The sequence below is a fragment of the Oreochromis niloticus genome, linkage group LG3 (genome assembly GCF_001858045.2).
Source record: "Oreochromis niloticus isolate F11D_XX linkage group LG3, O_niloticus_UMD_NMBU, whole genome shotgun sequence".
Classification (NCBI taxonomy): Eukaryota; Metazoa; Chordata; class Actinopteri; order Cichliformes; family Cichlidae; genus Oreochromis; species Oreochromis niloticus.
In genome coordinates this window covers 6,337,168-6,352,819 of record NC_031967.2, presented here as the reverse complement: position 1 = coordinate 6,352,819, position 15,652 = coordinate 6,337,168, and the positions used below count along the sequence as shown (strand labels likewise).

The window sequence follows — 15,652 nt, the reverse complement described above, 5'->3', positions numbered from 1 at the left end:
CCTCAGTCTTCATCCTCACCACCACAAGCATCCAGACTCTGGGGGTTGGATGTGGGAGTGGGGGGTCCTAACCTAAATCCCATCACCACTGTCATTCCACTCTGCTATGATGGATCATTTGAGTCTAACTGCCAAATACATACTTCTCTATATCAATAAAGTTGGTTCAATTCTTTCAAATCAGCTCTCCTTATTGAAAAAACAGATGTAGATAATTTTGTAATCTTAACCATTTGAAATTGTTTATTATTTTCATATGTAAAAAAAAAAAGCAATTTGCAAAAAATTTGCAGGTTGAAATTCAATAGAAAAAGCTGTTGAGTAGCAGCATCACATATAGGCAATGATTAAAGTTGTTCTACTGATAATTAAACATCTGTTATGCACTTATGTTAGAATGTATTAATTGCTTTTTATTGTCAGTGTCTGAACAGATTGTACCCTTACCTAAAAATAAATTGGACTGGTGCTTGAATCTTTCTCAACCTCTCCATGTTGAAATTGTTCTAACTCCACCCACAGAATGACATCGGTAATAAAAGGACAAAAGTAAACTGTTACGTTGTTGTGTAATGATTAAATATTATATGTATTTTATCTCATGTGACCACCCTTTTGCAACAACCACCTGGAAGCCAAGAAGTCAAAAGAAAGAGAACCAATAATTACCTGTAAAGCAGCACAAAAACCTTCGTCACTGGGTCTAAAAGAATTTCCTCCCCTGAGGTAAGAAAGAATTTTGAAAAACAAATGTCAGATTTTCATTTATTTAGCATTGTTAATGTACTTGCCTTTCTTTAATATTATGTATTATTTTTGAGCATATATTAGTTAATATTCTTATTCTCAAATCCAGTACCAGGTGAACTGGTCATCGTACAACACTGAACCCAGAGATGATGAGTGTTTACCAATCATGAAGTTTTACCTTTGTAACCAGAAACTTCGCACTTGCCTTGGATACATCTTCCTGTTCTTGGTTGTGTTTATCTTTTTCTTAATGCTATACATCATGGACATGCTGGAGGTGAGGACTTTTGCTTCATTCATTAATTACTAATTACTGCGTATATGGATTGTTCCATTCAGTTTGCAAAATGGTATTTGAAAAGCAGGGACAAGAAATTACACACACACACACACACATATATATACATATATATATATACATATATATATATATATATATATATATATATATATATATACACACACACACATATATATAGATCGTTGTTGCTTGTTTGTAGGCCTTTCTGCCTTTAGTTTTGTATTTAATAACTGGAAAGCATATTCGGTTAAGTTGAGATAAGGTAACTGACGTGGCCATTGTGTAATATCCCATTTCTTTGCCTTGAGATTTTCTGGGGGAGGGGTTGCACTAAGCTGTATGTTTTTGAGAGTATACCACTGTAAACTTGCTAAATTTGCTACTGTTGACTGCTACTTCTGTCAGCCGTCAGATCATCTCTGAACCCTAGTGACAGCCATATTCTGTGCAACGTCTCCACAATGGTATGCTTCGGACCACAAGCTGTTTCTCTACTTCTCCATGCTCCTCTCCTTCTGTCATCCTGTTACAAAATTACAGTAAATAAAAACTTGTTTTTTTTTTTAATTAAAGTGAAAAGCTTTCATTTAATTCATCCATTTTCTGCTACAAGTCCCGTTTAAGGAAGCAGCATTCTAAACAGAGAAGCCATAGTGTCGTAAACTATAAATAACCACTTGTTGATCTTTTAGTGCTGCTTTTTTATTGTCTGGTACAAGAACAAAATGGTCAGCCTGTTTGTTTCAGTAGGGGTGGCTCAAACACAGGATATTGAGGCTTGTCATTTATAATCTGGTAATAGTTTAACACTGCCAAATGCGAGTACACTAATATGAAAATTGTGTTGCTGGATAAATACCTAATACGTAATGGTCAGGAAGGTTGTTGGTTTTTGGGGGGGGGGTTTTAGGGGTGGCTCAAATACAGTGCACTACAAAAGAATAGTATGCACTGTCACAAGCACAGACACTTGCTAGTTAGCCTAGCCAGTGTATAATGCTATTACATAATTATTTTTGCACTTCACAATTTCAACAATCCATTTAAACTCTTCTTACTAATGGTTGAATGATTTAGAGTGGTAATATGCTCCATATAGTGGCCACAGATGTCAGTACCTTATAAACAAATACAGTGCTGTGCAGACATAAATACATTGTAATTAGTGGACTAGTAAGTGGAATCACAAAATAAACACTGTTACTGTACATTCCTTCTGTCACGGATGGGTGCTGTGGTGGGCAGGATGAGGACCCTCAACTCAAAAAGGCAGCTTTATTGGGCTGTTGATACGCAAAACGCAAACTCATGAAGAATGAGCCAAACTAGAAACTAATAACTTAAACACTAGGGAAACCAGAAATACTAGGCAACTAGGAGCAAAGTAACTTGGAAACACAGAGGAAACACACAGCACGTGGAAGACAAACGGGAAGACCTAGGCCTAAAATACACAGGGAGGATAACGAGAGGATGGGGAACAGGTGGAAACACAGCTGGGACTAATGAGACAGGGGGAAAGCGAAACTCAAAACACTGAACACAGGACACGAGACTACCAAAGTAAAACAGGAAACACAAGATAGGCACAGAGACGCAGACTTGACCAGGAGGCACAGCTGACAAGGAAGACACAGGAGATGCACGAACATAGAGACTGGGAGACTAGACAAGAAATTTGTAACACAGGAGAGGCAAAGAAGCAAAATCCAAGATCCAAAATTCACTAAAATACAACAAGACACTAACAGCAACAACCAATATTAATAATCAAAAAACAGAAACTGAGTCAGTAGACTCAGGACCATGACACCTCCCTGCTGAATACCACTTTTCAACCTGGTTCACAACTGTGAACCAGGTTTAAAAAAACAAAACAAAGATACACTTGTTATCCCCGAGGGGCAATTTTCTTAAGGTGAGCTGTGCAGCAGGCGAAGGACCCAAACGCAGGAATCCAAGACCAGGAATTAACTTAAAGTAGCAGCTTGTTTGGAATATTTCACCCAAATGTAAAGCAGTCCAAAACCTAAACCCTGGGTCACTCCAAACAACCCCAACACAACGAGATCGCAGAGACGAAAACAGCAGTTCAGGTGCCGACCAGGTGGCTGGTGGCAACGACAAAACTGTCAAAACACGCCCTCTTAGATGAGCCCTAGCTAGACGTAGATTAGGCATCCCCCCTGCTCTTTGCTTTGGCTATGGAGTCTCTGGCCATTGCATTTAGGAACACCTCTGATATTGTAGGTATATCTAGTGGTCCTGTCAAATCCATGCTAACTTTATATGCAGATGATGTGGCCATGACACTGTCAGATGCCAGGCTCTCTTTGCCTCCCCTGCGTCACCTCATCAACAAATTTAGGCAACTCTCTGGTGCCACTGGCAGATGGTCTTGACTCCGGCTTTATCTCTGGCTTGCCTCTTAAAATCACCACCAGTTACTTCAAATACCTCTGTATTAATATTCCCAGAAACCCTAAGCTACTATTTAAATTGAACACTTGCCCCACTTTCTTTAATTGGACGTGTCAATATAATTAAAATAGTGGTACTTCCTAAAATTATTCATCTCTTCCAAAACATAACCATTTTTCTCATGTCATAATTTTTTAAAACTATCGACTCTATCATTATGCCTTTCATCTGGACAAATAAACCCCAAAGAATTGTGAAGGCACACTTGCAGAAACCTACCTCCGACGGCGGATTAGACCTCCCAGTTTTCGGACACTATTATTGGCCTTTCAACACCAGAACGTAGGTTTTGGGATACTGTCCTTCCTGGCCTTTTATAGAGGTGCACAACGCTAAATCCATTTTTGGTACATCGCTTGATGTTATTTTGTTTTCTAAGCCAAACATATCTACCAAATTTCTTAGTAAAGATTTTGTCCTAGGTCATTCTCTTCGAATCTTAAAGCAAGTTAGTGGTGATTTGTGCCTTCCAGACCTATCCATTTTTGCCCCCATAACTCAAAACCATTCATTTTTACCTGGCTTGATGGACCCTGTGTATAAGCATTGGTCAGAATTACGTCTTCACACTATTAAGGCCCTCTACATCATCAACTGTTTTGATTCATTTGCTCAGCTGCAATCAAAATTTATGCTTCCCTCTGTTCATTTATTTCAATACTTACAAACAGGGATGGGTACCGGTAAACGGTAGTAACCAGACCGAAAAGCAGCGCACATTTTGGTGCTTTATTTAGGTGCTTTTTTTTTCCTGAGCCAATTCTAGCCAATCATTTTACGTTTCCGAGGATAGTAGGTGGGCCAGGTACGTACGTTCATTTAGGGCAGAGCTACAGATTAAAAATGCCCAAGGCGAAGCGGTCAAAGTCTGGCTGTACTTCACAGCAAAAGATGCAAACTCAGCAGCCTGCAACAAGTGCTTTAAGCTGATACTGTGATACTGTCAAAGGAGGTAACACCTCAAATCTGATGAAACACCTGGCGACGCATAGCAGGTTTTTTTAAAGCCGAGAAATGCGCTGTGTTTGATAGCTTGCTGCGAGACCTCACACCGTGCACATCTACTGCGGGTGTGGTGCCTGTTATCAGACCCGGAGTTAGCAACATCCCCCAAAAACCCGAAGAGGAGAGTCCTGGCCCCTAGCCCTGCCAGTGTAGCAGAAATGATGACGGATGATAATGGCAGCAGCAGCCGTTCTTCTCTGCGTGAGTAGCTTCATGTTGTTCGTGTGTAATTAACGTTGAGTATGCTAACCACATTATTACATTAATGCATGTAAGGTGAACTAGCAAACACCGTCGTAGTTACATGCGGCTGTCTTCTTGTTTGATGGCAGATACTCCCTTCACCCTGGCCAAAAAGGCTAAAATGACCAAAGAAAAAGTGGAAAACAGTTAAACATGAGAGGTTTTTGGACAAAGTTTGTGTTTTTTCCATTGTTTAAGCACTGCTTAAGAGTGATACCATATATGCCCTATAGCTGCAGAAAAGGCTAACATTGTTATCTTTTTACAAAAGAAACAGCTGAACATGAGAGGTTTTTGGACCAATTTTGTGTTCTCCATTCTTTAAGCACCGGTTTGAGCACCGTTTAAGCACCGGCACCGTTTCAAAAGTACCGGTTTGGCACCGGTATCGGATAAAACCTAAACGATACCCATCCCTACTTACAAATCAGGAATTTCTTTAAACACTCTTTCTGCCATCTGGATCAACCCCTGCTCAAAGTGACTTCTATGATTATTTGATTAAAAATCCCACTTCCAAACACCTCATCAGCCAGTTTACTACACTTTTTACACTTACAGCACCTCATCAGGGATGCTTGGGTTAAGGACATGGAAGTAGAGATATCGGACGCTTTATGGGCCAGTGGGTTGAAGAAGATTAAAGAATGCTCTGTTAATGCCAGATTACAACTTTCAACAGTTCAAAGTCGTTCGTTGTTTGCAGTTCTCTAAAACAAAGCTAGGCAGTATTTTTCTGTCTATTTTGTCATTGTGTGATAAATCAGCATAATACAGCAATGGAAGGAACCCTTGGCCACCTGTTCTGGTTCTGCCCTACACTTAGGAGTTTCTAGGAAGAGATATTTAATATATATAACCAGATTTATGACTTAAAATTAAAGCCAAATGGTATACTTGCAGTGCTAGGCTGCACCCTAGCCTCATTGGCACCTCAATGTCGTCTTCAGAAAGCCTTAAAATTTGGCATGATTGTAGCTAAAAGACTTCTTAGAGCCTGGAAATCACCATCTCCTCCCATGTTTAGGGTTTGGCTATGTGAGATCAAGAGGTTCGTCATCTGGCTAACACTCACTTTAAATTTGTCAAAATCTGGGGCCCTTTTCTCAATCATATTAACAGGGATTCAACATAATCTTTAACCCATTTGACTGCACTTTGTTTTTATGACCATACCTCTGCCAGACCTAAATTCCTTCCTGGACTTGTTCCCCACATCTTTTGAACTCGGTGAACTCTCTGTTGCCCTGTATAACTTCACACAGAAGATCATCTTCTTCGGAATCTAGCATTTCTCTTGAACTTTTGATTTGGACTGACTAACCGGTGGGTTTTTTCTTTTTTCTGTTAAATTGACATCCCTGAGTCCACGCTTGTTTATAGCATACACAATTATTCTGTATTGTATTATTTACAGATGAGATCCTCTCTTAAGTTAACTAGAGCAGCACATATCCTCAGAATCTTTTATATTTTAGAAGCACTGCTTTTAGGATCAATTTGTGATAGTATTTTGTGGTCTGATTAGTCTTTCAACATGGATTTTTACATTTAAGTCTGACATGTGTATGTTACCTATTTCTCAGTTAGCTAGCCATGTTTTTTGTGAAAGGTACTAATCTAACTTTTATCTCAAAGAGCAAGTGTTTTTTCTTTGGTAAAACCTCTATCTGCCATGACTTCATCACCAGGATTCAGGTACTTTAATATTCCAGAGTCCATTGTGATAAATTTCTCACTGCATGTCAACATTTATCACAATGGACTAGTCCACATGGTGCAACAGGTACCAAATATTTGACTGTGTTGTGTGAATAATAATGGCTGTATGATTCCCCTTGTGAGCCCAGATTTCTGGATTTCTGTAAAAGTATCTCACTGCAGTCTACAATGCATGTAGTATTCAGAAAGTTCTTGATGAAGGCTGCAGGCATAGTTCCTTGAATAGTGTCTCTTGGCAGTCAAGGAATTTATGGTCAAAAAACCTTCCTCCAGTTTGTTTAACTAGTGTGAGACGATCTTGTTAGCCATGCTCTATCATATATGAAACTGGCGCCTTAGGTCACCTATTACACGGTTACTCTTTAATTTCTGTAGTGTCATAAGGACTTGATCTCGTACATTGTAAATCCATTGTTGTCATATCTATATCTATTTTTAACACGAGTGGGTCATGGACCCCCTATTGATCCTCTATCTAATCACACAAGCCAAGGTGTGAAAGCGGGTGTGGGTCACAATCAGCCATGGTTTTGGGTGAACCCATAGTGAAACCTAGCCCAACACTATCATGTGAAATGTTGAGGTAAAATGGCCCAGGATGTGAGTGGACGTTAAGGCGTCTGCGAAACGATCTCAAAACTGGATTATAGATGGCAGACAGTTGGTGTTGTAAGCCACCGCCTCTGTTCAATGAGGGTCGTTCACAGTGGACATAGATGGCTTCTTTCACTCCTCTTTCAAACCATCTCTATTCTCTGTCAAAAATGTGAACATTGGCGTCCTCGAAAGAGTGACCTTTGTCCTTTAGATGCAGATGGACCGCTGAGTCTTGTCCTGTCGAGGTGGCTCTTCTGTGTTGTGCCATGCATTTATGAAGTGGCTGTTTGGTCTCTCCAATGTAAAGGTCTGAGCATTCCTTGCTGCACTGTACAGCATACACTACATTATTAAGTTTGTGTTTAGGAGTTTTGTCTTTGGGATGAACCAGTTTTTGTCTGAGTGTGTTGCTCTGTCTGAAGTAAACTGGGATGCCGTGCTTGGAGAAGATTCTCCTGAGTTTTTCCGATACATGCTGTTGTAGGGTCCTGATTACTGTGACACCTGTGTTCCAGGTATCCACTTGGTTTTGATTTTGATCCAGGTGTCATCAACATATCTGTAACGCTAGCTAGCATCACCACATGTAGCCCCGCTCTTTTAAAGTCATCTTAGCTTATAAAAATTTTATGCCCCAACAGTACAAGCTAGCTACCGCTTGTTTTTAGTAAGCTGATGTACTCTTCACAAATAATACTTTGATAGTCCTTGTCTTATGTCTGTGTATTCGGTTTTGCCTTCTCCCTGTCTCATGATGCCTGATTAGTCCCAGCTGTGTCTCCCTCCTGTTTCCCATTCCCTCTTCATCCCTCTGTGTATTTTAGCCCTGTGTCTTCTTCTGTTTGTTGTTGGTTCTTCTGCCTGTTCTCTTGCACTTCTCAAGTATATCACCCTCTGAGTTCTCCATGTTCCCAGTCCTGTGTCTCTCGCCATTGGTCTGCATGTTTCGTGTTTCCCCGTTTCAGGTTTTTATGTTTCATGCTGCTTCCAGTTTAGGTTTTTGTGTTAGTTTAGTCGTTGCTATGCTCAGCTGTCATTTGCTTTTCATTTGGCCACTGTAAAAAAAAAAAAAGATCACTTCTAGTAAAGTCAGTGCCTGCACTTGGGTCCTTCTCTCAACGCTCTACACGTCTGCCACCACAGCTGTGACAGAACTCAAATGCTCTATGCTGGAGACAGTGCAATTCAGTGGAGGCACATAGTCTGGGATTCCCCAAAACTCAAGTCATACTGACATTCAATGGATACATTCACTGTATTCAAAAACAAATTCCTTTAGATTTACCTTTAGTCTAATTCTCTAGACCAGGGCTGTCCAACTCTAGGCCTCAAGGGCGGGGAAACCTGCAGGTTTTAGATATCACCCTGGATCAACACACCTGAATCAAATGATTGGTTCATTACCTGGCCTCTGGAGAACTTCAAGACATGTTGAGGAGGTAATTTCTCCATTTAAATCAGCTGTGTTGGATCAAGGACACATCTAAAACCTGCAGACGCCGACCCTTGAGGCCTGGAGTTGGACACCCCTGCTTTAGACTATTGTTGGGCAGTAAAAAGACTGTTCCTAGAAAATGGCTAAGCCCCAGGCCACCAACAATAGAAAATTGGCATGATGTAATATTGTAAATATTTAAAATGGAAAAGCGGCCACATAGTTTTAGAATTCAGAAAGATGCCTTTTAACAGATTTGGAACAGTTGGATTAAATTTAGTCTCAACCCATGCAGACTTTACATAACCCTACCAAGGCTCATCACTCTCTTCTTCTCTCTGCTAGAAAAGCCAATATGTACCCCCCTACCCCCCCACCTTATTTTAAATGTTTGTATGATTGTAGAGTCTACCTTGAAAGTTCTCACCACTGTTATCATCCAATTACACTTCTCCAGTCTGAATAACATTCCAATGTCGTTGCTGTATATACTTGTGGTGTGGACCCGTGAATCAGTGTCTCTCGTTCTTACTGTGAAACAGGATAAAGCACTTTTAAAAGTGAAAACAGCGTTTTGTATTCTGTTTTGTTTTGTTTAATTTAGTAACCTTTGAACTACAGGTATTGTACCTGTATTAACAGATTGTGCAAAAGCGCTAGCAAGGAAACAGTCATATTCCAGTAGCTATTCAAACATGATCTTGTTGTTTTATTTTAATGGAAAAGAAAAAAGAATGGTACTGGAGATACAAGTCAATCAGTTATTTATGTTCAGTGATACATTTATTCTATTGAATTACCAGCTGACAGGCAACATTATGCCTTTGCATCAATACAAGTAAGCCATACTCTCTCCTTTTTCCAATTTCAGATTAAAGTGAACACCACCTTCATCATTCCAAGACCAGCCACTGTCACTCCACCTGCTGACTTGCATTACGACTTCTGCAAGTTAAAACCACTGTCCACCAATGAAGCTCTTGAAGAACAACGTCTATTAGAGTCCATCGCTTGGCCTGAAACTCCATCTTTACAATCACCTCTTTCCCTGAGCAGTACCAGTCACCCAGCCCACAGTGCCTTCACCATTCTCCCAAGGTGGGGAGGGGGACAGTGGCACATAGGAGACAAACTTGAGGTTATGATTCAAATGCACGATTTCCAGGGACACTTGAAGAGGTCTGGGGGCGACGTCTTACTTGCCCGGCTGCATAACCTAACCCTTGGTGCTGGTGTGGCAGGGCAAGTGTTAGATCATCTTAATGGCTCCTACTCTGCTATATTCACTTTACTTTGGGAAGGAAGTGCACAGGTTCAGGTGATGCTTAATATGTTAAATGTTATTGCTTGTTTGCTTTTGAAGCTAATGTCAAGTGGCCACATCACAAGATTCACTTTGTGGCTCTTCACATTGGCTTCATTTTTCATCTCCAGACCACTTGCCAGTCTATGATAAATCTTGATTTCACTGATTGTTCTGTTAGTGACAAGTGCAGTCTATAAAACAAACAGAGCAGGTTATAAAATTCAAATTATTTGTCCTACTAGGTGATACTGGTTCACCCCAGTGAGGCAGTCACAGAGCTGCAAAGGCTGAACACAGAACATCCTGACAGGATTTTCTTCAAGAGCCAGTTCCACTTAGGCTCAGTCACTGAAACTACCACTTGTAATGTATGTCTACGTCCAACCCAGCAGCCTGTATGCAACTACACTGACCTCCGTACAAATGAGCCATGGTTCTGCTACAAGCCAAAAAATCTAAGCTGTGATACCAGGATCAGCAACTTCAACGGAGGATATAAGCAAAAAATTAGCTCCATGGAGAAGCTCTTTCAGAGGTGAGCATTTCCTATATGCCAAAGGTGATAAATCTCTGGAGTTTTATGTATAAACTGCCAGAACTAAAATGAATCAATTAGAATCAAAGTAAAAGAATTTTATTACAGCCCTACTGATGTATTAGCAGGCAGCTAACAAGTATTTAGCTATCTGATATTATCATCAGTATTTGCATTTCTGATGGCTGATAGGTGAAATTTTAAAAAGTGAAGAAGAGATGGGTGATAGTTAGTTTAGTGGTACCAGAGGGACTCTGCAACTTCCCTGTTGACAAGATGCATTTGCAATGCAACAAACTACAGCCAGAGGATGTGAGCAGAGTTGGGCAAAGCATGAATGAGTAACTCGTGATTTGTTGTGACAGTGAAAGAAGTTTACTTTTAAACTGTATTGTGATGTTCTTTTTATGTTTTATGTGCCTGAAAGGGGGGAAAAAAACTCACCAGCTTATCAGAAAGCTGATGTGTCAAACCCAAGCTGTTTTTGCTGACTGCTGTGTTTAATGTTTAATACAATTCTACTTTAGAAAACATTACATTTCTCTCCCATTATTGTTAAAATATTTTATTATGTGTTCTTTACCTAAGGGGTGTCAATCTGAAAGTCGCTATTCCTGCTTCAGGAGCTGACAGTGTCAACGTTTTATCAAAACAGGATGGTAAAGTCTGATTCTTTACTATTAGTGTCTCTAACTAAAAAAAAAAACATTGACAGGAGGGCAGATTTTGACCTGTTGACAGGCAAAAAAAAAAATAAAAAAAATTCTAGAACATTTGTACCTTCTTTTAGATAGCGGAGAATGATGCAGATGAAACCTGTTAAAAAGACTTGTTAAGAAAAGAGTTTAAGAATAAGTGGAATACTTGCAGTAATTCACTATTATGGATGTTGCACTAATTACAAGCAGTTTATTATTCATTTTACTATTCTATTGTCTGCTAAAATAAGGAGGTCTATTATGAGAATACAAGATATGGAATTGGCCAGTAAAAATTAGTTTTGTTTTAAATAACTTGACATAAGTCAAAATTAGGCAAGTATAGGGATTGTGATGATTAACAGTTGTGTCTCTGTGGGCAAAAATCTTCTACTTTTTTATTGTGCTCTGTTCCAGCACATGTTGGCACAGTGGTAGGCACCACAGTTCTGGTTGTCCCCTGAACATTCTCCCTCAGTTGTCTCACGAGGTTATGCACAAAACCAGAGGGTTAATCTCCTGAGTTGTGGCTGGAACCCTAGCTCTCATTACTAGCTTCGGTCCTCCACACAAAATTCAAAAATAAAAATTCAAATAATTCTAAAACACAACCACTTCTTTTCACTCTGCGCACATTCAGGACATTAAAATATTGCAGAGAGCATAGTGATAAAGCTTCCAGAAAGTTACCCACACTTAGCAGCAGTAGTGGTAAAAGTGCATAGAAAATCTTCAACAGATGATGGACCACATTAAAATCTAGTTAGGTTTAGGACCACTGTGGGCTGGTCCCTATAAGGTCTTAATCACACATCAGATATAAAATCTGAATTGAATGAATGCAGAAGTATCTTTAACTTTAGCAGAGTAAAAATGTGTTCTCTCTTTAGTGATTGTATCATTGCTGCTTTCAGTTTTTATATTTTATACATCATCTGATGTTTACTATGTGTATATAATAAATACACAAATATACAATTGTTTGATTGTTTTATTGACCTCCTCTCAGGTCAGTCAGAGGTGGCCAGCAGCAGTGTGGGGTCTGGACCCTCTGGCTATTACTTTCAGGGTGTGTGGAGAGGACTAGGTGTGACCCCAGTTCATCAGTTCAACTCTTCCTCAGCCATCACTCAGTGTCTAAAAGGAAAAATGGTTCATATGTATGGAGATTCCACCATGAGGCAGTGGTTTGAGTACCTTGATGCAGCTATACCAGGTAGCAGATCTACTAAACCTTTCTGGCATAGACTGATTTATTGCAGCTTAACTTATTCCCTGTGTAATCCCTTTTAGATCTAAAGGCATTTAACGTGCATAGCCAGAAAACAATTGGACCTTTGATGTCCCTGGACTACAAAAACAACATTTTGGTGACATACCGCACCCATGGTCCTCCTCTACGATCCGTCAGTGTCCCAGCCATTGAGCTGCATTATATTGCCAATGAGCTCGACGAGGTGACTGGAGGCAGGGACACGGTCATAGTACTTGGTATCTGGGCACACTTTGGCACTTTCCCTATTGAGTTCTTTATCCGCCGGCTGCAGACCATCCGCAGAGCGATCGTCCGGCTGCTGTCCAGGGCTCCAGACACACTGATTGTCATTCGGACCGGAAACCCCAAAGGTTTGAAGGCGTTCCTTCATGCATCTACTAACAGTGATTGGTACTCATTACAGCAGGACAAGGTGCTCAGGGATATGTTCAAAGAACTGAATGTCCATCTAGTGGATGCCTGGGAGATGGTCGTGGCCCACCACCTGCCACATCAGCTCCACCCACAACCTCCAATTATCAAGAACATGATTAATGTTCTTTTGTCCTACATATGTCCTCGAAAGGGTCAATAGATGTGTTTATTTTGGCAGTCCATGCACAATTTTAAACTAAAATCGAAAAGTAACTTTTAAAAAATTGCAAAAAATACATTTCAGTCTATGCCTCAATGATGATATTAGTGTTTTTCAAGCTGAAATTTTCAAGGCCAATTTTAGCCCTCACCGAGGTAGTTTTTTTAAAAAAAGTTTTAGACGAGCTCCCAATAACTCATCTGAAGGGTCATCTTGATCAGTATGGAATAATAAATGTCCTTGCCTAGTTTCTTAACCCCTACAGTCCTGCCTAGCAGCTTTTGCAATCAGAATCATGATCTCAGAGCACTGTTGTGTCAAGCATATTCACTTTTCTAAGACAAGCTCAATAAACTCTCAATAGGCTTCTCTTGTTCATGTCATTTTTGTATCTATTTATTTTGACTAGAATAAGACTTAAAATTCAGTACTAACTGAGGGAGTGATACCTTTGTATTCACCATAGACAGGGACAATATCTGGTAGAATGTGCTCCGGATCTTTAAACGATGTATTTTTGAGATTTCTTTGTAAACTGACAAGATTGGTGGACCCTCCAAAATTTAATCCACTATAGATCTTTTCTCGGATCCCTTTGCATCTTTGAACTATCCAGTTTCGAGATACTGTTTATTAATATGCCAAAACTGATATCTAAGACATTACTCATGATCCACAACAAATAATGAAAAATTTCAAAGACTTTTATGAAGCTTTATACTCATGACAGATTAATCACTCTGACGCTTACATTGTAGAATTTCTTAACAATATAAATCTACTGAAACTAAATGATGGAAATGATTGAAGCTCTGGATTCAATTCGATTCAATTTCAATTCAATTTTATTTATACAGCGCCAAATCACGACAACAGCTGCCTCAGGGTGCCTTATATTGTAATGTAGAACCTACAGTAATACAGTATCTTTAACATTTGTCATGCAGGTGACTCTGGGAGCAGCTCCTTCTCCAGCTACTCCACTCACACTCCTCTCTCTCCGCCGTTACTATATTTATAGAGACGAGAGAGTCATTCGTTTCAGCACACCTGTCTCCTTAGCCACCTCGACGCCACCCTGAGAGCTCACTTTACGGCCCCTCTACTGCAGCCACACCCCTGCCACAGTGCTATACGGTCATTAAGATAAGATGGGCCCTGATTATTCATGTATATGAGGAGCAGGATTTAACAGGGAGCTAAGAAAGAGAAGCCAATATAAGAGAAATATGCTCTCTCATTCTAGCCAAAATTGCTGGAGCATTTTGGATCAAATGAAGACTTTTCAGGGATTTTTTTGGACATCCAATCAGTTTGTAAAAAGGGTCACCAGCACCTTTATTGCCTTAGGAAACTTGCTCATTTCCACATTGACCAAAAATTTTTAACTTTGTTTTATTGTTCTTTTATTGAGTCTGTTTTATCCTTTTGTTTGGTGGCATGGTTTGGTCAGACCTCTGTCACAGAGAAAAACTGAGATGGTCCAGTCGTCTGATAGGTGAGCCACAGTCTTGTTTAGCCTCCCTGTACTCTAAGCAGGTACAGAGGATGGCTTTATCAATCCTTTAAAATGGTTCTCATCCTCTAAGGGGTGAATTTCAGCTTCTTTCCTCAGGATGGAGGTTTCTATTTTCAAGATGCAGGACAAAGCGTTATAAAAATAGCTTTGTCCCTGTTGCTGTCACTGAATTAAATAAGAACTGTTTTTGTTTTTGATTCGAAACATTAAATTACTATATATGTGCTACAGTCAGGTTTATATCTTTATTAGGTATGTGTGTTTTTGAAGGGATGTCAAATGCTGTCATTTTTCTGTAAAGCAAATTTACCTTGCCTTTGGGTATAAATAAAGTTACCTTGACCTTGACCTTGATCCTGATAATAAAAAATTACAGTTGTCCAGCCTGGATGTAATAAATCCTAGAACTACTTTTTCAGCATCACTCTGAAACAGGCTGTTTCTAATTTTAGAGATATTGAGCAAATAGAAGAGCACAGTACTACAAATTAGCTTAATATGTACATTGAAGGACATAGCATGGTCAAAAATGACTCCAAGATTCCTCAGAGTGTTCCTGGAGGCAAAGGTAATGTCATTCAGTGTAAGTATCTGATTAGGGCCAAGTACAATAGCCTCCATTTTATCTGAATTTAGAAGCAGAAAATTAGAGGTCATCCATGTCTTTATATCTTTAAGACAGTTTATCTCTTTTAGTGTACGAGTTTCATGAAGCCCAACAGCATCTCCTACACAATAAAGCCCCAGGTCCAGATGCTTTTCCACTAGAGTTTTACAAAGAATTTTGGCCTATTTCTGAGCTGAAACCAGTCAGGTGAATTAATTAAGATAGAAACAATAATTCAGTGCAATGCCTCAGGTAGCTTACTCTGTTACAACTGTTTATGCAAGCTAAGTACAATTAACACTCAGTGTCAGGAAACTCCAGTGTGGGACCCAGTAGCTTTTAAGATTTTATGTTTGTTGTTATGTAGCATCCATCCATCCATCCATCCATCCATCCATTTACCTCAGGAGGAAGAAATGTCAGGCTGGTGCAGGGTGGTTAGGTGATCCCATGCTGTCTTTAACTAAGTGACTTTGTGCACTATATGGCTGGGCTGTAAGTGGGGTTACAGTAACTCACAAAAGTTAGTGCTTTTGTGAGACTACTGGTGGCACTGGGGAGCTACAGTTAATTGAGGGAACCATGAATGCCAACATGTACTTT

At 39.8% G+C, this 15,652-nt stretch overlaps 1 protein-coding gene across 1 annotated transcript; it reads left to right on the top strand.

Moving 5' to 3' along the window:
• The first annotated feature begins 935 nt into the window (after positions 1-935).
• Positions 936-13,273, top strand: LOC100703548 (NXPE family member 3-like). Its single transcript, XM_025906033.1, has 6 exons — positions 936-1,027; positions 9,406-9,852; positions 10,083-10,375; positions 10,964-11,034; positions 12,083-12,289; positions 12,367-13,273. The coding sequence occupies exons 1-6, from the start codon at positions 1,001-1,003 to the stop codon at positions 12,921-12,923; spliced, it is 1,602 nt and encodes a 533-aa protein (XP_025761818.1). The 5' UTR covers positions 936-1,000; the 3' UTR covers positions 12,924-13,273.
• Positions 13,274-15,652: the final 2,379 nt, after the last annotated feature.

What these genes read in the sequence shown, in the direction of transcription:
- LOC100703548 (XM_025906033.1), top strand. Translation starts at nt 1,001, where the DNA reads ATGCTATACATCATGGACATGCTGGAG. An exon ending in ACATCATGGACATGCTGGAG is followed by an intron (nt 1,028 to 9,405) that starts GTGAGGACTTTT and finishes TTCCAATTTCAG; the next exon opens with ATTAAAGTGAACACCACCTT. An exon ending in ATGGAGAAGCTCTTTCAGAG is followed by an intron (nt 10,376 to 10,963) that starts GTGAGCATTTCC and finishes TCTTTACCTAAG; the next exon opens with GGGTGTCAATCTGAAAGTCG.